Below are 26,475 nucleotides of genomic sequence, written 5' to 3' on the forward strand. Positions count from 1 at the left end.
AAAAAGGTAGTTGATTTCAAATTAAATAAATACAGCGTGTTTGTTTAAAAATATATGACGAGAAAAAACCCTGAAACATTAGAACTAATTTTAAAATGTCAAGCTTAAAGCTATTTTCAATTTTTGTAACAAACTTATTGTGAGCTTAAGCACAGTTATTTATCTCCCTGTATATGTAAAAACATCTGTGATCCTACGTTTAGGTAGTGAGATATCAACAAGATTGATCGGTCACAAAAAAGATGAGCTGTGAGATGCCATTGAGCGGAACGAACAAGATTAAGTGATTAGATGAAGTTTGCTAAAGTTTACTCAAGTTTAGTTTGGTTAGGGTAGGTTTGGTAAGGGTAGATAAGAATAGGTTAAGTTGGTTTTGATTAGGTTTGGTCAAGTTTGGTTAGATTATGTTAGGTTTGATTCGGTTAGGTAGGTTATATTATATTATTAAAAATGCATCAAGAAGAGAAATCTGGATCATGTAATGAGAGGTCCCAAATATAGATTACTACAAAATATTATGCAAGGGAAAATAGCAGTCAAACACAGTCCAGGGCAAAGAAAGCCAATGCTCTGAAAGGACATTGTACATGAAGAAGAAAAAGGTTATATTAAATATGGGTAGGCTCGATTAGGTTAAAAAAATAAAATCTATCCGGCTCTGTTATTTTAATTGCAGCTTTTTCTGGATATTTGTAGTTTTTGCCAAGCTGGAGCATATCATGGCTGGATTTCCTTTAAAGTTCAAAGCTTTGATTGTGGATATCTCGGTACCTAAAAGCTGGATCACAAAAATTCTTGCAGATTCGTAATCATAGATTTTGTAAAATAGTTATTTTATGATTTTTTTTTATTTAATTAGCTAAAAAGAATGGCATATTCGTACTCAGCACCTTTAACCTACCTTATACTAATCGTTTGAAGTAAATCCATTACTGAATTCTAAACTACTGAGCTACTAGAGCTGGAAAATTAAACTATATTTGTTTCGGTATACATTATAACAAGTAACAGTCAGTAACTATTGCACACAAGAATGAAAGAATAATAAAATATATATTTAAGAAACAGATATGATCTGATCTAATGTACAAACATATATGTAGTCAAAATTAACGCAACCAAAATAAACAATGGTCACGGGAATTGTTCAAATTTTTGCACAGGAAAGAGTTAAAAACATTTTAAAATGCATAATTTAGTGTAAATAATTTTAATGTGAAGTAAAAATCCCAACTTATTTACCTCATTTTCTAAAAATCAAGCAATCATTTAGTGATATTTTTAAAATTCTAAGTATAAAATCACAAATCGTTGAACTAAATTTCTCATAAAATGTTAAATTATAAAACATAAAGATTATTCTGATGGCAGCTTAGAAAGAATATGCCTTCTCTATAAATGTATTACCCAATTAGGGTAACTCATCTTCTCAAAGAGTTTATATAGAAAATATGGGTTGCAGTCGAAAAATTGCCAGTTATTTTGTTAATAACTATGTGACATTTTATCTAGTTTTTATCTAGTAGATTGCATGATTACAAAAAAAATAAAATCAAAGATATCAACATATAGATTATACATTCGCATATGGGGCTCACTTCTGGCCAAATAATCAGAACAAGTAGCTAAAGTATTGATCATTAAAAGCCACCAAGGCTGGGAATGAATGTATAAAATCTCAAATCAAGCTTAATTAACGTCAATCAAGAAACATTGCCAAAACCAAACATGTAAAAAAACGAAATTTAAATGTCCAACGGACTGGTGAGTAAAATGCGTAATACATATACATATAAATACGTATCTAGTGTAAAAAAATAAGGAATTTACACTGAAGTTCCGTTTAAGCTAATAATTATAAATAAATATACTTACAGTATTTTTTTTAATATACAATTTTTTGCGCTTTCGCAGTTTATTCCCGTAAATTTTTAATTTCTTCCAATAACACATTGCATCTTACAACTTGATTTGAATCGATCTTCTTGTGTATAACAATCTGATAAGTACACAAAACGAGATACCGTTCAAAATTTTATCACATTCCTAATATTTTTTTATTTAGAGTTATTTAAAAATATAGCTGTTTAGATCTTTGTTTACTATCTCTACTGATAATGAAGGTATGTAGTTATCAAATAGTAGACATAATAAACTTCGCGGCAAATGAACATTTTGCAAAATTTATTTGGAGTATTTAAACAAATAAAACTGATAAGGAAAATTAGATATTATTAATATACGATATTCACTTTATTTTCCTTATCATTCATAAAATCATTAACAGGGTTCCGCAAGGATGTATTTAATACTACTTAGTTATATTTATTATAAGTTTATTATTTAACAATTTTTTTGTTGCTATTTTTTACTGTATTTAGTTTATATGCTACGCAAAAACGCCATAAATAACAGAATAGCGATAATAAATCAGTTTTACTTTCTGAAATAACGTGCTACTATTTTATATATGTATATGTTACGGTAAAAGTAGATAATTGATAATTGTAAACAATTACCGGTAATTGTCTACAATTATCAGAGTCGACGGTAAATGTAGGAAATTATTTTGAATTATCTACTTTTACCGGTAATTGTATACAATTACCAAGGACCAGCGGTAAAAGTATACCTAATATGATGAAATCAAACAATAAATTTCAACCGCTATTCAAGAAGTGTGATTCTTATTGAACTGAATTTTGAAAAACAAGAGACATTTTGTTTAACCTGAATTGAGTTTTTTTGTCTGAATTATTTCTACTACTTTACTTACTGTTATGACATTGCAAACTCTCATGGCACTTGGAATTACACAACTTTCCATTTTTTTACATTAACACTAATCTGTTTTACATTTACTTTTACAAGCACATCGCTGATATCGTTGCCCACCCGACAAAGACGTTTTTCTAGCAAACTCGCCCAATGAAATGGAAACATAAAAATGAATGATTCTTTGCAGATAATAAATTGATTTCTGCTATACAACTGTGGCAACCGTCATTATTTAGTACTCAATTCGTTTAATTCATTTTGAACACTCATATTAACCAAAACATTTATAGAATCACTTGGTGCACTGTCAACATCTGGCACTCTTAATTTTACCGTATCACCGACATTACCACGGGGAAATTTAAAGTTTGATGTTTTAAGCATTTTCTTCGCTTGCTTTTCATGGCCTTCCTTTGCATGTGACTGTTTAATTGCAACAGAATCTTGCTTCTCGGAAATTTGATTAGAAGATAGCTCTTCTAGAATCGCATTAGATCCATTCATTGATGGTTTCTCAGGTTGTTTCGGTTCTTTTTTTTATTGTAAGCTCATTTGGTTCATCTACTTCTGGTTCTTCACGTTCTTCAGAATCAGGACCTAACTGGGTCAGGTCCTGTTTCTTCTACTTGTTCCACCAACGCTTCCAAATCTTCAGTCAAAGTGTTTTCTAGAGCATCTTCTGGCAGTGGTGAAGTTTTCAAACCAATTTTGGTAGAAACCCCAAATATAGCTTTATACGGACTGCACTTAATGCCAGAATGATAAGCTCGGTTCTGGGCGAATTGTACAAATCGAAGACTCTCTGACCACTTGTTTGTTTGGTTGCTTTCCAACCAGGAACTCAGCATCTTTTCGATGTTTTGATTCGCACGTTTAACAGATCCTTGTGACTGACTGTGTCTTGGCTTACCGTGTACTATCTTCAAATCTTTTCACATGGAGCACAGTTCTTCTATAATTCTGTTGAAGAATGCTAGCAGCTCCAAAGGCACAAAATATGTCAAGAAGAACTAATGCAACTTCTTCTGCACGTTTAGTTTATAACGATCGTAACTGTACAAATTTTGTTAAGTGATCTTGGTAGGCAAAAATGAATTTGACTTCAATATCTACTTGGGCTTGCATATCTATCAAATTTATTTGACATCTACTATTCATTTCTTTTGACAGTATAGGTTTCACTACTAAACCTTTTTTGGGAACTTAAGATTATTTCTGACAAGTTTCACACCGATCGAAATAGATCGTTATGATTTCTACAGTTATGTTCTTGTACTTCTGTTATAATTCTTTCAACATTCTTGTTCTACCTCCATGCCTAATATATTTATGTGCTCCTAATTTAAAGAGTTCTTCCAAATGATCATAAAATAAAACATTCTGTTCATCTTTACTTAAGGGGCAAATCAGTTTTTCAGTTTTCAAAACCTTCATGACATAATACTTTTCAAAGGGGTTTTTTCTGTATGACATCTAAAACCATACAAAATAAATTGATTAACACAATTGCTTTTGTAATAAATAAAAAAATTGAGGAAGAAATTTAAAAATGAATGTCCTTTTCCTGACAGGTGGATCAGACCACTGATATAAGCTGCCATTCACAACTATCCGTAATTTTTCATTACGTAATAAACGATAAAGCAGTCGAACGATTCATGGGATTTTTCAATGTAAGTCTCGGGCGATCTGCCCAAGATTTATTTAAGTTTTTATCTACCAAATTCGCATAGTTTAATTTGCAAGGTAAATTAGTTTCTCAAACACACAATCGAGGTTCCGTGATATCGGGAGAAGTGACTCATATTTGTGACCACAACTCAAAATTGAAATTTCATGTCATGGGTTTTGAAAACTGATCTTTAAAAATGGAAATTTTACTACAACTGGTCAGTGATAGTGATCAATTTGATTGAACTCACGATAATCGTAAAACATGGCAAAAATTGCGCCATGGTAATTTATTTAACAGCTGTATAAAAACTAAGAATATTATCGGCAAAATACAAAAACTGCATACCAAAGCTGCACTCTTTGCCTTTAAAACGCATCTTGAATGTTGTCGATAGGACGTTTGGATCAAAAGATATCGAATTTTTACCGTCGAGCTGATACAAATTTTATTAAACATTGATTTCGCGCAAGTAACTGACATGCAAAATCGACGATCGCTTCAAGCGTTGTTTCTAAGAGAACGGTTCATTCTACACAAAAAATGCTAGTAAAAATTTGTGTTTAAAATTATCTCAGCTAAAGGGCCAGTTTAAAAAGTTTTCAGGAAGTGAAAAAAACATTTTTAGCGATAAAAAATAAGTTAATACCTTAAAATATTATAGCAATATTATTGTAAACCTTTTTGTAAAACATCAGTAGTAAAACCTTTAAGTTACACAAAGTAGTAATAAAGTTATAAGCAAAATAGTAAATTTTTAATTGCAACAACGTTCTAAGCGACTGTCGGTTGAAACGTTATTGCATGAAATAATCAACAAGTTCACATGTTAAAAAGTAACTTTATTTTACAGACAAAATCGTAAAACCAATTTTAAAAAAACTTATAAAAGTAGCATACATATTTGAAAACTTATATAGTATCAAAAAATTATTTATAAATTATAAAATAAAATAATGATTGAGTTTTTTAACTAAACGATAATGCCCCTATACGGAAAAATATACACATTATTATACAAAATAATACCTGTCAAAGTTATGAAAATAATACAATTTAAAAAGTTAAAGTAAAACAAAATATCAATACAAAAACTGCTTGCTTTTAAATATTTTAGTTTAGTCTTGTCCTGGTCATAAACATATATATTTTCATAAAATTCCCTGAGTTCCTCAGGCACATATGGCATCATTGACATGAGATCCTTCTTTCTCTTTTTTTTATTGGAAGTTGTCCTTCATAAAGTCTGCGAAATGTTGCGACTTTTACTGGAGGGAGATTGACGTTCCTCCTTCCTGCTGCTTTCATTGAGTATGCCATGGCTGAAGGATGTTGTGGGAGATTCTGGCTTGCAATGAAGTTGGATCATCATGTGTCAGTTTGAACCACACAAAATGAGTTATTCGAAAGTTTACTGTTCTCAGAGAATTTTCAATAATGCTAAAATCTTTAAAGTTTTCAGTAGGCATTAAATAGACAGGAAACTTTTTTGAAGCAGCTGTAATTACTTCTACCCGCTGGAAAGGAACATAAACCATTGCAGATTTCTTATGACGCTCAATCAGGGCAAAGTCCCTATCACAGGGTAAAAAGCTGTGTCCTGTTATTAAGAATTTCTGTTCCACAGTAGTGAAAAATTTATTTACAACAAAATGTTGCATAAGAACTACCATTTTCCAGTTATTATTCTGCCCTGTACAACTATCTGACCATATGATTAAGTTACGGGTCATGTTATCTTCTAAGGGGGCAAAATGATGGGTGACATATGCAAGGATGCATGAGGCAATTTCTGCAGAGCCTCGTTTTCCTTTAGGTCCCAAAGAAACATCATTGCTTTGTTGTTGCCCTCGTCATGGACACATAGGTTGTAGCACGATAGCTGTCTTTGTTAAAAGACATCTCCATGATTTAGAGTTGGGCAGCACCTGTTGCAAGTTAACACAAAGTACAATGGTGTCTTTGTTAAGTTCACCTGTCTTTTTGTCATTTGCTAGAGTCTTGTATGCACGGTCAGCTCTAGCATGATGCAATTGACTCTCTATCTCTATTTGATTAAACAAAGCATTGTTAGCTGTTGTTGTTGACTTCATTTTTATGAAAAAAGAGTCGCATTGTTTACCTGTATCTGTATTGAGTATCTGTGCGCGGGACACCAAATCTTAAATTAAATTTTGTTTTAAACATGTTCCGATAGTAGTGTAAATTAACTCTCGTACCAGGGTATTTTTCCTTAAAAAGGTTCCACATTTTAAATCCCACTTCCCACTAAAAGGTTCCACTTAAATCAGGTGGCAAACACTGTTTGCTACTTTGATGTCTAGAATAATGATTCTCTTGTAAAGGAAATGAAGCTACATGGTTCATAACAAGATCCCTATTTTCATCGGAAATGCGGTTTGGTCGATTATCATGGGTCCCACGACCATCATTCAGTGGTTTCCTGAACTTAACTTTTTCTACCAACATCTGAACTCAACGAGGAGTAATTTGAAAAATGTGACATAGAGTTTTTCTACAAATTCTAAGTGAAGACCCATTAGTTTTAATGTAATACTCTATACTACACTGTCTCTTAGAAACATCTTCACTCACCCGTCGCCGCTTCACTTCACCAATCTTGATGCAAACCTCATTTAGATACGATGACTGGCCGTTGTAGTCGAGTTTGTAAAATTCCTGGAACAAAACTACTTTGTCTTCATCCTGAATGTCCCAACAATGGTTTTGGCAGCTGCAGACTCTACCCTAAAACCCAAACAAATTATGACACATTGGTCCCAAAAAAGGTTATTTATTGGTTAAAATTGAAAATGCCTATAACTGTTTCAGTGTTTTGACTTGAGTTGTAAATCTTAAGGTAAATAACGCTGTTTTAAAAGCGAAAACTGAAAACTTAAAAAATGCACAATATTATGAAACATGGTGCTTATAACGTTACTGCACTCACCTCATGTGGAGGAAGTTTTCATGGCTTAGGCTTCCTCTTCTCAGTTAAATAAGGTTCTCTGCATTTCTAAAAACCTTACGCACATTTCTAGACCAGTGAGCGATGTTAAGTTTCCTGCTTTTACTTCGGATTAAGCGATTTATATCTAATGGTGTTAAACTGACACACGGCGATGTAGACATCTTCGGGCGCTTGGAACGTTACTGCGCGACAAGGTCCGAAAAGTGGCTAGCAACGCTAGTCACAGTGCTGACAACATCTATGATAACAACATGAAAACACCTTTGCCATGTCTGGGATGTCGTATAGAACGTTTCTGAACAGAAAACCCGATTTTAAACATTACGTCGCTTAGAACGTTACTGGCGGGAGCCATTCAAATGTTCTTCATAAAAACGCTTTATAATGCATTTATACAAATTAAATGAAACATATTATTGTGTATTTCTTTAAGTTAACATTAATAGAAATCTTTAAATATCATTTTTACGCGTATATAATAAAATATGTCTAGTGGCTGTAATGCCAGTGTACTCGGCAAAGTGATTCTAAAAAAGAATACACCTACCGCCTAAATATTTCGTGTTGGTATCATGTGACCTCACTGGCTATGACGAAGATGACGTGCAACGCTAAGTAAATTAGATGAAGTATATGTATATTGTTTGCGTACAATATTTTCATTTTAGCTACTGATTAATATTAACAGAATCAGTTGTCCGTTGTTGTCACGTAGTATGTAATGTAAAATTTGTTTAATATGCCTGTACAACGCTGATGAGACCAGGAGAGGACGAAACATCTGATTCATACTATTTTGATATGTGGTATTAGTAATTATTTTTAGCTAAAACACAGCTATTATGAATATGGACCTGTCACAGACTGAAAATCCAGGAAACAATAATTTGTCTCTCTCTAAATATTAGGCTACCACGTAAAATGGTATCCTTTCGTTGCTATTCTTCCGGCCATTAAAGAGAAGCTAACTATAATAATAATATTCCTCAATTGTAGTGTGCCTCACCATCTTGTACTATCACGAGCCGGCCCTGCACGCTGCACGGCGTAATTATATATTCAGTCTACAGATTTTCCCAGTTAGACTGAATTAGTTCTTTAAAAAGAATAATATATACTGTATTAATTTTATTATTATTTACTGTCATAAAAACGATACAACTACTAAAAAATGGTCGAGCTGCAGGTCCGGAGGGAATTCCAGCAGAACTAATCAAATGCGGTACTAACAAACTGTTTGAACGATTAACCTGGTGTATAAACCAATATCTAAACGGTGCACCAGTCCCGCATGAGTGGAAAGTATCCTTCATATCATCTATACATAAGAAGGGAAGTAAACTGGACTGCTCAAACTATCGAGGTATATCAGTAACCAGTACCTTAAGTCGCCTATATGGAAGGATACTTCGAGACATTATCGAACAAGAATATAAGGAACAAGAAGAAGAGGAACAATCTGGCTTTAGAGCGGGAAGGAGCTGCACCAATAATGTGTTTGTTTTGAAACAAATAATAGAAAAAAGATCAAGTACCAATCAAGAAACCCACCTTATGTTTATAGACCTTCAGAAGGCCTATGATACTGTACCCGCTAAAAAGCTATGGAAAGTTTTGCAGGAAACAAACATTAACCACACAGTAATTAACGCCCTTAAACAGCTGTATGAAGGATCAACGTCGGGAATAAAAATTGAAAATAGACTTTCAAAAAAATTTCCTGTAAACAAGGGACTCCGGCAGGGGTGTTGCATATCCCCCACATTGTTTAAAATCTACGTGGCGAAAGCACTGTATCAGTGGAAAAGAAAGTGCAGAGGAATGGGCATTGACCTGGGAGAAACTTGCCTATATACCCTACAGTTTGCAGACGATCAAGTCCTTATAGCCAACGATAAAGAAGACCTGACATATATGGCCAGAAAACTACAGGAAGAATACAAGAAGTGGGGTTTAGAACTCAATACACAAAAAACAAAATATCTCCCAATAGGCGCAGAACTATCCAACATTCAGATGGACACAACCGAAATTGCATTCTGCACTGAATATACCTACCTAGGAATTGATTTCGACACCACAGGCACAGACAATAGGGAAATTAGAAAACGAATAACCCAGGCCCGTAGAACAATTGGATGCCTTAACGGAGTTCTTTGGAGCTCAGAAATTGGTAAAAGACGAAAATACAATATATATGAATCTCTCATAAAAACCAGCTTAACCTATGGTACAGAGACATGGAGACTAACAGAAAGCAATAAAAGAAAACTCGAAGCAACAGAAATGGATGTATTTAGACGATCACTTCGAATATCTAGAGCAGACAGAATTAGAAACGATGAAATAAGAAATCGGATGGGGGTAGATGGATCACTGGCAACAGACATAGAAAGGAAACAACTTATATGGTATGGCCATGTTCAAAGAATGCCAGAAACAAGACTACCAAAAATCGCCATGAAATGGATACCACCAAATCGTAAGAAACGAGGAAGACCAAAAAGAACATGGAAGGAGGGAATAACAAAGGCAATGAGCTCCCGAGATTTGACCGAAGAACAATGGAATGATAGAAATTCGTGGAAATTAGGCATCGGACAACGACGCAAGACGTTTTGAAACCGATATATATATATATATATATATATATATATATATATATATATATATTAATTTTATAAATATCAAGCATAGATACATTTATCACTCTTTCAGTAATACCTACCCATGTTTATTGCTGATAATTCCTTCCTTACCGTTTTGCCCAAAAGTAGATTGTATATATATATATATATATATATATATATATATATATATATATATATATATATATATTCTGATGAAATATATATATAGGAGTCGGTTAGGACTCAATAGGACATTGAGTCCGTTAGAATTACAGAACTTACTAATTTTCAATTATTCAATTCTTCTTTCGGAAACCTGTATAAAGTAGAAAGAGACTACGGCGGTATATTCTCATTACTATGTATAAAGTTATGTATACGCTTTAAGTATGGCGGCAAATTTTCATAAAAAATTCACAATGAACAGTTCTCCGTAGATAACTTCTTAAAACCTTGTCATATGTAAATATACTCTTAGCCGTACTGTACTCTGTGTGAATTTCGCTATAGACCATTATCGTTATGTGTTAGTGTGAGTAAAAAAAATAAAACACTCCTAATATATTCAACTTTTTATTAATTTTTCCATAAGTACAGGTAATGAGGAACTCAACGCTGTAAAATTAAATTTATTAAAAACATTTACAAAAACATAAATATTTCTTATAGGTAAATAATAGTTTTAAAAACATTTACTCTATGTCAACAACAAAACACACTACTAATGATGTAACCAACTAGAGATCAAGCTTTAAGTTCCAATAATACTGTACAGAAAGAAGAACGAACTACTCAAACTCGACATACCATATCTACAATGGAAGAAAATATATCAGAGGTGAAGTTAAAATCAATTAATCGATTGTTGTGATATTACAGATGTTTGTTTAATGTTACAAAGTTTACCGTGTAGTATATTTTATTGATAGAATGTGCACTTAAACAGGTTTTTCAACTTTTAGATGCAAAATCACAATTCAGTGTAAGTATTGAAATGGTTTAAAAGCATGTCTTGATAAAAATATAAAAGGAAAAGTTAAACTAGTTATCAAAATATATTAAATGCAAAAGTGACAATAAAATTGAAAAAAAATTATTTCATGCTTTGTCACATGGTTTATAAGTTCACATGATTTATAGAAAATAATGATATGCTGAAATAGTTTAGACTAAAAACTTTTGTAGCTAAGTAAATGTTCTTATAAACTAGCTGTTTGTTTCCTTTTAATATTGTTAATAGTAAATCATGTCTGATTTGAGTGTATCATTCTTTATATTACTGAAAAACTAAAATTCATTCAAATTCCTAAACATCTCTTAAATTAATTATGCAAAACGTGGCGTATAACATAAACATGGTCCCACATTGGGAAATCGTAGAATCCCTAGTAAGTTTATCAGTCAAATGATGTTTAAGATTTACGGAAGATTTTTTATTATATGCAATAAAATATTCAAGTAGTATAGGAAAAATACAGATTCAATAGTAGAATAAAAAAAAATAGAGTAGATTTTGAAAATATTAATTGTTATGTTTGACAAAAAATAAGCAATCATTTTTTAATAAAAAATGTTATAATCAACTTATCGAAAATTTCATAAATATGTTATTCAGAATATTATTTTACACATTTGGTCAAAATTTGGAAAGAATAAAATGAATATTGTTAGACTTAAACTCCATATCCTTTGATAAAATTGTAGTTTGATAATAACCCCTTTAAAATTTTGAGATATTATATGGGCTGACGTTATTCTAACATACTTTCATTTCCAAATCCTTCAACTAAACAAAAACTCCTAACAATATCTTTTAGTTCATTAGAGAACTTACGATATCTGAAGTGCATTAAAGAAGTTATAGTACCTGTTATTGGATTAGAGAAATTAAAAATCAAAAGAAAAGTAATCTTCGTGCCGTAGGTAATGCACTCGAGAAAGAGTTTGGAATTTAGACAAAGAAAAAGTAAAACAAGTTTGAATATTAAAATACCCCCCTCTGTCGATGATCACAACGAACCAGAATATGAGGAATACAATTATTTTAGAACTAAAAACCAAATAGCGAGACTATTATTGGAATAAAAAGTACTAAAAAAGCTGATATATTGCATGTAATAAAGACATGAATCATGCAAAACGAATCCTAATAAAGAACTAAACACAAGAATATTTATCCTACTTCTAGAAGAATTAATTTATATTACGCACATAAGTATTTTAAGTCCGATGAAACAGACACACTGTGATAATTTTGGGATTAGTCATTACCACTTAAATAGCAACCGTTGTTTGTTGCTAAATGTCGTTTACCATGGTAGCAGGTGCGTATTATATATCCGCACTCACAAGTGCGAACGGGGATATGTGTGTACACTTCTTATACCTTGAGATGGGTAATTACTACCGGACTGGAACCTAAGCTAGAATTTCACCAACCACTACAGTAAGCCGGATTTAGGAGTGACTTTGGAACGAATGACTACTAAAGTCCTAGATAGAAAAATAGTATAAAACAAGTAATTGATATTAATATTTGTAGACTTTGAGAAACCATTTGACTGAGTCATTCTTCTTCGGAATATATGTATAATGACGCAACAGCTGCAGTAATAATGTACTAGTACTACACAAACACATTTCCCTTGAAGAAGTGTATTAGGCAAGAAGACACCATGTCTCATAAACTATTTACCGCTTTGTTGCAGAGTACTAGGAGAAACATGAGAAAATATCAATTCAACATAAATAGGGGGTTTCTGAACAACTTGAAGTTTGTAGACGACATAGTACTTATTGCAGACCGGATAGATCATGCATGCCAACTTCTTCAAAACCTTCAGAACTCTTGTACTGGTCAAACACATTTAAATGTATGGCACGCAAATTGAACAAGTATCTGGGTCACGGGATTAAATCAGGAAGAGACAACCAACAACACAGTTACACAGGAGAATAAGACGGGCAGCTTACGGAAAACTGAGGGAAATCTTTAGATCAGATATTCCATGCTCTTGAAAAGGAAGGTCTTTGATCAGTGTGTACTTACGGTTCAACGTATGGAGCAGAAAAAATAACACTTACAGAAAAGTAATAAATAAAATACAAATACCACAGAGAGCAACGGAAAGGTCAATGTTGAATATATCACTCAAGAGACAAGAGTTTCAAATCAAATAGAACTGAACAGGCAATGTTGCCAGAGTCAGAGGTGGACCAAGAAAATTTTGGAATGGAGACCTAGACCCGATGCCTATCGTAATCGTGGAGGTCCTCCAATAGAATTGTCAGACGACATCAAGCGTATCTAGTACAACTGGACTCAAGGTGCTCAAGATCGGAAGCAATGGAACTATTTACGGAAGGCCTATGCTCAGCAGTGACAAGATTCCTATAGACGGAACAATTTTATACCTTTTATAAAGGATTTAAATAACAAATCTAAATAAATATGCAAATGCGTAGGTACGTAGAGTATCCTAATCATTGGATTTATCGCGACTTGTGGTATGATAAGAGTGAATATTGCTCAAAATAATGTATGAAACATAAAAAGTTAAACCTTGACACTCTTTTATTGTAAATTTGAAGGAGTTTGGATTAAATCTACACCTGGTACCTTTCAGAGATTTTTATTCTCTTCCAATCTCATTTCTAATATGGTATAGACATATGTAAAAAAAATTCAACATTCTTATGGACACAATATTATGACTATTTAAACTAAAAATCAACATTAATAATAAATTAAATCAAGAAAAATTTAGACCAAATAAATTGTTTTCATTAACTAATCAATTAATTTTAATTAAATACAAATAACTCATAAGTAGACTTTTCAGCAAATTTCGAACGGCTACAAATTGAAGGGTTAAAAGTGTGGATATTTTTATCAGTGTTGTCGCATTTACCACATACATATAATACCCTATGCCTAATTGCAAAATTATACCTTTTGCAATGTATAGTTGTTGAGATTTTTGAATCTTTATATAAAAGAGACGATTAAATATATTAAATCGGGAAAAAGACGATTTTATTATTGCTCTAATGTTTAAAGTGGTTGATTGATATTAAAGTAAATTTGTCCAAAACGTCTGTTCCAGTTTATAAGGTATTAACATGAGTAATAATAGTAATCTAAATCAGATAAAAAATAATAATAATTCAAAATGTACATGAAGCCAATAAACAACCAGTTAAAATACCGAAGTATTTTAAACTTTTTAGTTTATCAAACGTTTGGTAAATTTCATTGGTCTCATAGATCTCAAAAACGATCTAAAAATGTGTTATCGAAATAAAAATTGCATAACAACCGTGAATCAATTAAACAGCATTCTTTATAATAATATTCACCAGGGATTACCTTATAACATGCAAATATTAGAAATAATGATTTAGTCTTCATTATATTACGCTTGTATTGCTTTGCATTAAATTAAATTTGAAATAAAGCTAGAATGTTTAATTGTATAAAATATAAATCGCTATAATATAAAACTACAAAAAATTTAAAAAATTATGACAGAAAATAAAGATATATAATATAAAGCTTTTGGATCAACGGTACAAAAAACCAAATTATAAAATATGTTTTGTACTGTTGAGTTTTACAATATTCTTATTAATTATCGCTTTATTACTTAGAATTACCTTTTTTGAATATTTTAATTGAATTATATTTGATTGAATCTAGTTGAACACCTGCAGCTGTTTTAATGTCCCTTCATTTTTGAGTTCATATGTTGTTTTTATTTATTTATTATTGTGATTTATCCGTTTGCCCCTTCCCTGTGTAAATTAATCTATATATTTATGCATACGATTGAATTAATAACATGTTCCTAATAATCTCCCGCCATATCGTTCATCAATTCCACATATGACAATATTATTCAATATTACATAAATACATATACACATACATTTTCTAACGCAATCCAATTCGTAATTCAATCACTATTATTATCGCCATCATATAAATCTATTTTCGTCTTAAGAAGTCATTCATTATTAACAGGTATCATTTTTAGTAATAGCGATTTATATTGAACATAATATACTAATAATCTTTGTAAGAAAACCTCGGAATGTCTAGAAATTCCATCCATTCGTCTTTCACATCAATAAAAAATAACTATTCAAAAATCACAGTTTGAAAATAAAGGATCTTCTTAACATAAAAAGAAAGTTAACCAAAGTGATAGTACGACCTAAACATCTAGATAAAAAATTTTCTGCCTTCTTTACGTCTACACCGATAGACTTATTTGAAACAAACTCTTAATTAGTAGTAAAAATAAAAATTTCTTTAAAATTCTATGTAAGCACCGGCTAATGGTAAAACCAGATTTTTTTTAAGTGTTCTTTAGAAAAAATACTTTGGTTTGCTAAATATTTTAATGAAAACGGACACTAATAAAATTTTGCGACATTAAATATGTTCAATAAGTAACCAGGCTAAATATAGTTTGATTTAAAGTAGGTTCTGTAGAAATTATAAGAAATAAAACGTCATGAAAGTTTTTGAACTAAAATAGCAAAGTAGTTCATATGCTTAGTTGCTGTTCTGAGTTGTTGAGTTCAACATATATTTTTTTAACTTTGTAGGACTAAAATTCTTACAAAATATTGATGTTGTCTGTCATTGTTTCTTGTTTGGTCAGTTAGTGATACTATACTTACAGTTAAATAAACATAGTCGTCACTTAAGGTCAAGCCAAATTAAAGCCCTCGATTAAAGGATCAATTTTAAAAGCGATTTAAAATGTTTATTTCACTACGTGCGTCTTCAGGTAGAGACAATGAGGAAGAGATAGATAGATAGATAGAGAGAGAGAGAGAGAGAGACAATGAGAGATAAAGGAATAGAACGGACAAGTTATTGAAATTGGTGTAGGAGCATCCTATACCTATGCATAACGCATTCAAAATTTAGCTAAACTTAAAAAAAAATAAAAGAAACAGCAATATTGATACCATAATATATACATTTACTAGTAAATACCGGGAGTATTTTAAAAATGCTTTCAACAATCGAATTCTTATATTTGTGCATCTTCAGCGCCATCTTTTGGCAAATTTAAAGAAGTTGGTAATTATCCAAGTCTGTAGTTTTATTGATGAAATTTAATGGGATGAGAAGATGTCAAGACTGCTAAGAAATAACATCAAAACATAGGTATTTGAGAACCGCTTAGATTTAGTTATTATTTATCATATGTTGAAAAAAAAGTACTGTAGTATAGAACAATATTACTGATATAAAAAATTGAGAATACAATTAAATGTAGTGAAAACAAAAGATGATTTTTACAACAACATTAATGTAAAAATTTGGTGACGTTTCTTATAAAAATACTTTAAATGTACTAATAGTACCAGTCAATTTAACTAAAGAAGAAGCTAATTTTAATCTTTGTAAAAAAAGCGGCGAACAGTTTGTAAGGTTTCATTATATAATTTCCTGTTTTAAAAAAAGTATTTCTAATTTATCTTGGTTATTTGTACATATTTAAATGCTTTCAAGTACTATATTAATTTTTAAAACTATTCAACTAAATGCCGGTTTTGTATATCGAACAAAACTCATCCAACATACGTCCCGTTTTCATTTACTCTACGTTACAAGAAGAACCCAAACTACTTAGCTAACGACCAATTTTCAAGTTTTAAACTAACATAATAATGGAATGGTAGCTAAGAAAAATATCTAAATTCAGGTTCTGTTGCAGCGTTTCACGTAAATTCACTTAGTTAACACTGAGAAAAGAATACTTAATAGTTATTTTGGCAGCAACATCATCCTATTCGAGAAATTCAAGTGTTGTGTCTTTGGTATCATTTTTAAAATAAACATGAATGATAAATATATAAAATTTCTTTCATTTTAATACTTTAGGTACAGTGAGAATGTCTTTTAAAAAAAATATGCTAACAAATATATTTTTTTATTTTATAAACTTTCTATATTTTGTGAAATTATGGAAGGTTAAATTATTGATGGATTTTCAGAATTGATTTGTGGCTTATATAATTTTATAAACTGCCAACTATTTTAATTTTCCTATTTAATTAGCCGACTTGGTATTCAAAACTTTGATCATCAATACCACAATCATCAGTTACCTGTAAGAGGTCAGTTCAGAAGTTTGATGTCTCGTATTATCGGTGATGTACTGGATAATCTGCTATTTTGTTTATTAGAGACGACCAATCTGAGATTTCATTCCAGTTTCTCCACTAATCTTCAAAAAGACATTTTTTAATCTGTTACCTTCTTCAAAATGCTTGTTTATTCAGGATTATTGATTTTAATGTGCAGCGTATGCAGTTCTAATTACGTCCCGCTGCATATATCTGTGTTAAATATCATTATCATTTTCATTTTTTTTTTATAAGTAGTAGGTTGGTATAAAATGGAATAAAATTGGTTGGTGGAATAAAATAAGGATTTGCTATTATTAAAAAGGGTCAGCTATTATATTTCCTGAATACCGATGAGTACAGGCAAACATTTTAAATTCGCATTTTTAGCAGTAGACTCTATTAAAATACATATTAGTTTGTCTGAGTGACACATGCTGTAAATTTCCTTAAAATTTTCATTTATTACTCCGTCTAGATTGCGTAAAAATTATAGTCCCCTATATATTTTTAATATTATTAGTTTGTTTTTAAATTTTGATTGCTGCTCATCCTTGTCATAACAAATCTTATATTCTCACACATTTTGAATAATTTTGAATAATATGGTGTAAAAATGTTTTGTTCCGTTTTTCCTTATTAGCAGATTTTCGTACAATTCTGATATAGCATAGTAATTAATCTTCAGTTTCGACGTATATATAAATTAATTTTGTTTTTGCAGCTTCTCTATGTTAAAGTTACCCTAAGTATTAGGCGAGGCAATGAAGCAGTAAAAAGCCCAAACCTACCAAATGCTTGCAGTAAGATGGATCTCAATAAAACTTTTTGCATTCGATTCGTATGGGTGTCAGTAAATTTCGTGAAGAAAAATGATGATGTGGAAATGAAAATTACACTATTGAACAAGAAAAATGTATTTTCCAAAAGTGCATTTCGAAGTGATAAGAAATAAATAATAAATTTGTAATTCGGAAATAATTGACGGAAATGAGTTCAATATTACTACTCGGGAGTTTTTAGAGTCACTGAACAAGAATATCTTAACGGCGATAGCCTACGAAGTACCTGGTACCCTGTTTCCTAGAGTTTTATGGAAATTCGATACAAAATCAGTGCAAATTTGTTATTCGGGAGTTTTTAGGATCATTGAACACGAATAATATAACGGTAATGGTCTCAGATGCACTTGGCGCCCAGGACGGAACAGGTCACCTGGAGTTTTGTGGAAATTCGATACAAAATCAGTGCAAACTCGTTACTCGGGGATTTTGGGGTAGTGGAATACTAATATCATAACCGTGATGGTTTTCGATGCACAAACTCCAAGAAACCAGCCTTCTCCTGAGTATAAGGTGTCTCGGACAACATCACCAACATGATATTAGTATTTAACGAGCCCAAAACCACCGGGTAACGAGTTGGCACCGATTTTTTATCAAATTTCCAAAAAATTCTGGAAGCAGAGGCCATGTTAGGCACCAGGTGTCTCTCACAACATCGCTGACTTGATATTAGTGTTCAGCGAGCCCAAAAATTCCTGATTAATGAGTTTGCACTTATTTTGTATCGAATTTAAAAAAAAATCATTGCCCCGGTACACTATGTGCCTCGGAGAACTTCGCCGTCATGATATTCATATTCAGTGATCGCAAAAACCCCCGAGTGTAATATTAAACTCATTTCCGTCAATTATTTCGGACTTACAAATTTATCATTTTTCATCACTTCGAAATGCACTTTGGAAAATGCTTTTTCGATGTTCAATATTGCAATTTTCATTTCCACATCATCATTTTTATCACAAAGTTTCGTGACACTTATACGAATCAAATGCAAAAAGTTTCACTGAGATCCATCCTACTGCAAAATTTTGGTACGTTTGACTCAAGGTTTGGTAGGAATTGCCTCGCCTACATCTACATATGAAATATATCTTTCTTTGTAGAAAAAGTATTCAACTTGAAATTTATACTGGCAAATGTTATATTTAATATATCCTTGAGTTTTGATGTCGTTATTTTACCTCACATTAAAATGTAACAATTCTCCTCAATGCAATTCAATGTTTTGTTTTCTTTTTGGTCCTCATATTAGGTCTGATATTCATACATCTTCATGTCTCCACTTCTGCGTACTTTTAATTATTTTCCATTTTGTTTATAGAAAATTCAAGTGCTAATAACACGTAGGTTATCAAAAATTAGGGCAGACATAAATTGCTCTTATAACTATAATTCTTTATCACAAAATGATACCATAAAGCAACATCTGAGCTACGGTTAAGTCTAAAACTTACGACCTTCTTTAAAGAAGCTTTAAAAGCGACTTACTTACATATTTCATGTTCATGTTTTGGTTACTCACTAAACATGAATTAAAAAGAGTAATTTAAAATAAATCTTAAGGTTACTAAACGTTGTATTCAAAAAATAGGGTTAAATTTAACAAAAAAATCAACACAACAAAATATTTATTATTTCTAAACGCCGATTTGGTACGCCGCGCCGATGCCGATGTAGCTAAGTGTGCTGTTCGAAAATTTTCAAATTAATTTTTCCAATAAATTTTGCACCCGTTTTATACGAAAAATAATACAAATTATACCCATAAAATAATTATAAAAATACAAACGTCAAATATATTATTCTAGTAGTGCGTGATACTAAGTTATTGGCCATGCTTTATTTGGTTTTCAAAACAATAAATTTAACTATATACAAAAAAGAATAATTCTAAAAGATTTTTTGTGTAAAAATATCTTTGGTTTTAATAAGTATTGTAAAATTCCGCGGAAAATGTAAGTAAGTTTCTTTTATAAGGCGAGTTCAACTTCATAAATCCACTCTAATCTCAAAAATAGCAGCCCTTCTAATTGGAAAAATAATTTATTTTAATTTTAAATTCTGGTTCACCTAAAAACATTTCTTACTCAATTTTCCATGTTCATTATTTGTGTTAGTAACCTTTGCAGACTGTCAAGTCCTGTCAAAAACCCGCCGTCGGGTCCTTGATGAACGTTTTTCGTCACAACGTTACTTCTAGCAAAAGACGTATGCGCAAAGTCGATAATTCTTACATCTACGTCAGCGGAGTTTGTAAAGGAAGAAGAGCAATCCTCGACGAAAATTCGTTTCGGAATAGGTAGTATATCTTCATATTCCTCGTCGGTTCGATGCTCGTATGGCATTTTGCAGTTCCGCTTGCTAGATGGTAGCTCAGCATCGGAAGTTTCCTCGTTTGAACAACTGGAACTGTCTGATTGATCTGGAAGAGTATATTCCCCACTACTACTGTTAGAATATACCATCCAACTGTCTAAGGGACTGGAGGGAGTAATACTGGAAGTCGGGGAGGAATTTAAGAACACGGTTTCTTCGGATATGGGGAAAAAAGAGGATGAGTTGGCGCCACGTGCTGCCGCTTCTCCAAAACTTCGATGGTGGGTATCTTGGGAGACGTCTTCGTGCATGGAATTGAAATCTGTGGATGAATTGGAAGTGTCCGCATCATAGCAGTAATGCACCTCCCTGCTATTGTCTTCAGATGCTTGTGTGCAGTCGTCGTCACAGCATGACTTTAAAACCTTGGAATAGTAAGATTCTGGAGAAGAACCTGGTTGGTGGCGGATGCCGTTGCCTTCATATACTATTAACAATGAGCTGAAATAGCAAGAAGTTTTCAGTTAGTCAGACGATATGTATAAAATGTTTTAAAAAATATTTTGCTCAATTTTGATGAATTTTCAATGAATAAACTACAGAATCTTCAAAAACAAAAAGTATTAATCGAAGCGGCAGTCCCTCTGATTAACATTAAATTACCCAATAAATAAATTGTGGTTGTCAATAAAAAAATAAGATTCGACTTGTGCCTAAGAAATAAACAATATGTTTCGAACTTTACAGTTTACACGTTCGTCAAGTCTATATATCCCGAAACGCAACAGTATATCAATTCGTGTATAGATATTTTAAACTGACTTATGCCATATAAAATCAAAGTGGACTTTGGAAATTAATGGACTTAAGCTTTCACATCATATTTTTTACATTCGATGTTCAACCTATTAAAAAATGGCCTCAAAAAACGTTAAAATCGGCTTTTTTCGTCATTTTTAATTGTTTATTTGCATTTTACGTTTAACGTAAGTATTTTACGAAAAAAACACAATAACTTTCGTTTTAGAATAACTCAAATTATTAAAAAAAAAAAAATATGTTCAAAGCAAAAAAACATTTTTTTATAATTTCCTTAAAAATTGGTAGATAAATAAATAATAATAAATAAAAAATAATAAATAAAAATTAATAAATAAAAAATAAATTGTAGAAATTATAAATATTTATGGTTTTCAATACAAATTACGACAAATAATATATATATATATATATATATATATATATATATATATATGCATTACGAATGTATATATATATATATACATTCGTAATGCACGCAAACAATACATACAAATTAAAAAAAGAAACGTTGAAATCCATAAACATGAACCAGAGATACAATTAACAGCTCCTTCTCCATCAATCGCCCCTGCGAGTTTCAAAACCGGCTGATTTTGAGGATCACGTTTTGAACCTTTGTGAATGAAAGGTAATCTCTTTTAAATATGTCACATTAAAACTTTAAAGTATGTTCTTTTGAAATGACGCTAATAAGACACCGTAAACCGGGGTTACTTTGCGCCATCCGGCGGTACTTTGTCCCATTACGAAAAAAAGTTTGTTTTAATTACCTACTAGAAATATGCGCAAAACACCCAACGCAACTACGAGTTAATTCAAGGTTGACAATTTGCCTATACGGTAACGCCACTACGCCACACCGGCTATGCTAAGTGCACTCTTCGTGCAGCGGAGAGAAGATAAACTCTAAAATTCATTGTAATTTTAAGTCAAAAAATTTGGTGTTTGTGAAAGTGAAGATTGTATTATTATTGCTGTTTACCTCAAAAAATATTCTAAAAGCCTACATATTAGTTCAAACCGATATAATATTTTGCTATGCAAAATTTAACAATTTTGAGGTTAGTTTTCCCAGGCGCGAAGTATACCCAAAACACGTTGTTAGGGTTACTGGAGCAAAGTAACCCCGAAACACGTTTTTGGGTCTACTTTGCTCCGAGGTAAAGTAACCCCAAAATATATGTGAATTTTCTTTGTTAATTATGTATCAGCTTTTGAGTAAATTTTTATGGGTACTATGTTTTAAAATAAAAATATTCATGACCAAAATCAATATATTATAAGAAAGTAATCTTATGTTTTGTTTCAGACATGCCCAGAAACTACATTAGAAGGCCTGGATCAAGAAGATATGCAGACTACACTGCAGAGACATTGAAGGAGTGTTTAAATGCAATAAAAGCAGGAGAAATTTCACACCGAGATGCAGAGAAAAAGTACAACATATCAAGAAGAACAATTTTAAATAAACTTAAAGGAATATACCTAAGGAAACCTGGAAAACAGCCCTTATTTTCTTTACAAGAAGAAGATTTTGTTCAGTGTATTGTTGCATTGGGACAGTTTGGCTTTCCTGTAGATACAACAGAATTGCGTCACATTATTAAAGATTATTTGGACAGATGTGGTAGGGAAGTTAGGATTTTCCAGAATAATTTGCCTGGTCTTGAATGGGCAAAATCATGAAACAAATGATTTTCATTTTGATAAGGTAGTAAGAGAAGTTGGATGTTTTGTGGTCTTTTCTTTTGAAGGACAGGTCTATCCTGGACAAATTGTTTCCTTTAATACTGATGAAGTTACAATTAATGCAATGCAAAAGTCGGTAAAAATGCGGAAGTGGCCTCCAAAGAAAGATCAACTTACATACTCTTGGTCCGATGTTCTTGGATCTATTAAACCTCCCAAACAGGTAACAAAAAGGGGTATCTTTTCTGTGCTGGCTTGTTCGTACAGTGACTAAATATGCAGTGACTAAATATGCAGTTGCACATTTTGGTACAACGCTATATTCAATACACATATTAGGTATTTGTTTCTAAAACCTTATTAAGTTTTAAAAAACTGTTTTTCGTTGAATATTTGCATTCCTAGTTCTTAAGTTTTTGAAAGGTATATCTAGTTACATTTTATGAGGCACCTTATCATATATTTTTTTGTAATTTATTAATATAATCCAAAACATGTTTTAGTTTTCTGCAATAAATTCTAAAAAAATATTTTTTTTCCGTGTTTTTTTAATTTATTTTGTGAGATGGGAACATTAAACAAAATGTGTGCTTAACATTGCACCAGTGATGTAAAAACTAGTGATTAGACGTTATTTTATGATGTGGGGCAAAGTAAACTTTGGCTATGGGAAACTTTACTCCACATTTCAAATGAAAAAAATAACAATAATTCGTTATTTTTGAGCTTAAAGTATTTAAATCATAATTTTTTTAAAGTATTCCTTACAAGTAGGATTCAAGTAAATAAAGATATCTCTCAATTTTATAAACATTTTGTTGAAAATTCTTCAGAGACCTTTAAAAGCCTAGCAAAGTAACCCCCGTTTACGGTATCTTAATTGTTATTAACAAAGCTGCTGTCAATTAAAAAAGGGAATAACTTCGTCCCAAATTTTCCTAAGACAACTTTACTTTTGTAGAATTTGTGAAAAAACGCAATTTTTCGAAATATGAAAAGACAATTTTCGTGTAGGCAACAGTTAAAAAGTTATTCAAATTGTTTATAAGCAAAAAAGTTGACATGTTTTTGCAAAATAATGTTGGAATATTTAATATTGTTTTTCTTTATTTTTTTTTTAATAATATTGATAAAATAGATCTTCTTCTTTCATAAGCTATTTGTAGAATTATTCTAGCTTTATCAGTAACTTTTAAACTATTGGACCGATTGCTTTGAAATTTTGATCATACTTTAAACACCAATACTACCTGTAATATGAAGATTCTAGGTTCATTTTTAAAAAAAATTATTAATATTCATAATAAAACGATATTTTACTTACTTTTACTTACAACTCTCTAAGCAACAAATAAGGATAGAAAATTTTAAAAAACTTAATTTTGAAGGTTTTAATATGAGTTATAAGATTATTACTCTTAAATTTGTTTCAAATGCTTCCTTCATTTTTTGCTGATAGACAACTTCATAACTTTTTTTTAACATTGTAATTTCCTTGATTAAATTAATTAGCACTTACCAGGAATAAAACCTGTAACAACTTTGCTTTTCTATCACACTTCGAAGTTTTTGTAACTTCGTAATCACTTTTCTGATCACAGACTTTTTAAGCCCAAAACCGTTGTCGAAAAATCGGCAGAGAGCACTCTTAAAGCCATCTTCGTTCAGCTCTCGTCCCCAATATTTATCCCTTTTGTAATAGCAATCTCTGTCCGTGTCATACACCTGCATACCACCTAATCGGACACCTGAAAAAAATAATAAAATTAACTAAATTATATTTAACAAAATATTGTGGTATTTATTGTCCAGAAGACAAAACATATGCCAAAGATAATTTTAAATAAGAGATATATTATTGTCTGTCGAAAAATTAAGTAAAATAACTGTTTAAAATACAAAAATATTTAAGCTAACTCGGATAAACCTTATTTTCATAGTTCATAAATCATTGAAAGATAAAAAGATATCTACCATAGCAGAAAACGATGGTTCATTATGACAGTTATTGAATGAGAATATAAATCGAAAATCGAATTCAGGATTCAGCCTAAATCTGTATTTTCTAAGCAATGAAGATAATGACGTCGAAAAGGCCAAAACATGAAGTACTTTACAAACTACATTGCAGATTTTATTTTTTCTTACTTAACGTAGCTAATATGTATTTTTTTTTTTTTTTTTAGATCAGAATTCGACTTTTAGCAAACTTTTTTAGAAGTAGTAGGTGTAACCCAAGGCTCTGAAATATCGTTAAGGGTTGCAGCTACAAGACATTCAATTGGATCAGGACAAGGTTCAGGACAAAAGTATCGCTTTTGTAGACGGTTGTAAAAGAAAAAACTAAAGTATAACTATCTACAATCTATAACTAAGACTTCGTCCTCTGTTTTAACCTTTTATCATTGACTGTTTATTCTCTTTATTATTTTTAATCTAATCCAGAACAAATTGGTTGCTATGTATATTTGTATTATTAACAGACATTATCAAGCAATTTTTTTAATTAATGCTCTTTTATTTGTATAAAAATGTATCACGTTCTTTCGACAGTGCATGCCATTAATTACATTATGTAAACTGTTAATTGTTAGTTCATTGATATCAATTTTTTAATTCAATATTTGGTCAAGTGCATTGCAATTTATAAGTTATTTCATTTTAAATAATACGTTACAAAGGAGTAAATATGGTTACACGGTTTTATTATATAAGAATTGAATTGTCCATTTGGTCAGCTGGGAATAGTCATTGTCGAAAACGTACAACACAAAAATTCCTACCTCTCTATTAACGGCACAAATGTATTTACTGTTGCAGCGTGTGTTTTAATAAAAAAAAAGAATAATCATGAATAATGGGAGTGCATATTCATTAATTTTCTTTAAAAACTTTCCAAATGTTTTGTTTTTAAGTCACAATTAATATTGGCTACGAACACGCGTGCTTGGTTATATAGTCATTGCCAGCTACTTCCAGTCAGTCAAAATTTAACCAACTTAAAAAAAATGATTACTTAATGTACTAGATAGTTGGGCTGGAATCAGCGAACCCAGTATATCTAAGGAAATCCAATAACATACAATAGTAAGAGAAGAAGCATAACCAAAACCGAAACTAGTAAAGGAGAGCAATAAAACCATAAAAAATTAACAAGGACAACTAGCAGGTAATCAACTATAAGGTAATAAGGCCCGCATATGAAAAATATAGATGAAAAATATTAACACAGAAAATAATATGAGTGAGTAAAAAGCATATAAGGCAATAAAAAGTGGTCAAAACTAGTAACTATGCCCCATGTTTAAAAAACAAAATATAGATAGAGAACATGAATGAGATACATACTATCAAAGTGGATTCAGAAACAATAGGGAAGTGGATGATTAACAGGTTATGTACCAGGCGTTTTTTCCATAAACTCAAAATAATGACAAAAAATTAAATGTTTGCTTGTGTTCACCGAATTGGGTGTACAATAATAATTTATTGATGATAATTTATTAATGAAATTAGGGAAGACATCTGTGCTTGAAATCGAAAACTATGACCTGGTATTTTATTACAGATCCGTGTGCTGTTTTGACCTAATGTGTAGGTAAA

General features: G+C 31.3%; 2 protein-coding genes and 1 long non-coding RNA gene across 7 annotated transcripts in view; 1 reads left to right on the forward strand and 2 right to left on the reverse strand.

Annotated features, from left to right (window-relative positions):
- The window catches only part of LOC140436825 (equilibrative nucleoside transporter 1-like), a 129,489-nt gene extending 127,348 nt beyond the window's left edge, over positions 1-2,141 (reverse strand). Inside the window, exon 1 of the mRNA XM_072525956.1 lies at positions 1,876-2,141. The gene's annotated coding sequence lies outside the window, so the exon portion shown is untranslated. The remainder of the gene's footprint in view (positions 1-1,875) is intronic.
- LOC140436826 (uncharacterized) lies at positions 1,613-25,427 on the forward strand. The gene is made up of 3 exons (XR_011950310.1): positions 1,613-1,764; positions 22,493-23,095; positions 25,059-25,427. It is a non-coding gene; the product is annotated as an uncharacterized lncRNA (long non-coding RNA).
- Positions 10,612-26,475, reverse strand: part of Ip6k (Inositol hexakisphosphate kinase) — a 136,668-nt gene continuing 120,804 nt past the window's right edge. For all 5 annotated transcript variants that reach the window (XM_072525951.1, XM_072525952.1, XM_072525953.1 and 2 more), the window contains 2 exons: positions 24,392-24,620; positions 10,612-20,862 (listed from right to left, as the gene is read on the reverse strand). In XM_072525951.1, the coding sequence (XP_072382052.1) occupies positions 20,133-20,862; positions 24,392-24,620 (959 nt within the window). In that variant the 3' untranslated portion in view covers positions 10,612-20,132. The remainder of the gene's footprint in view (positions 20,863-24,391; positions 24,621-26,475) is intronic.

This window comes from Diabrotica undecimpunctata, chromosome 3 (genome assembly GCF_040954645.1).
Source record: "Diabrotica undecimpunctata isolate CICGRU chromosome 3, icDiaUnde3, whole genome shotgun sequence".
NCBI classification, from domain to species: Eukaryota; Metazoa; Arthropoda; class Insecta; order Coleoptera; family Chrysomelidae; genus Diabrotica; species Diabrotica undecimpunctata.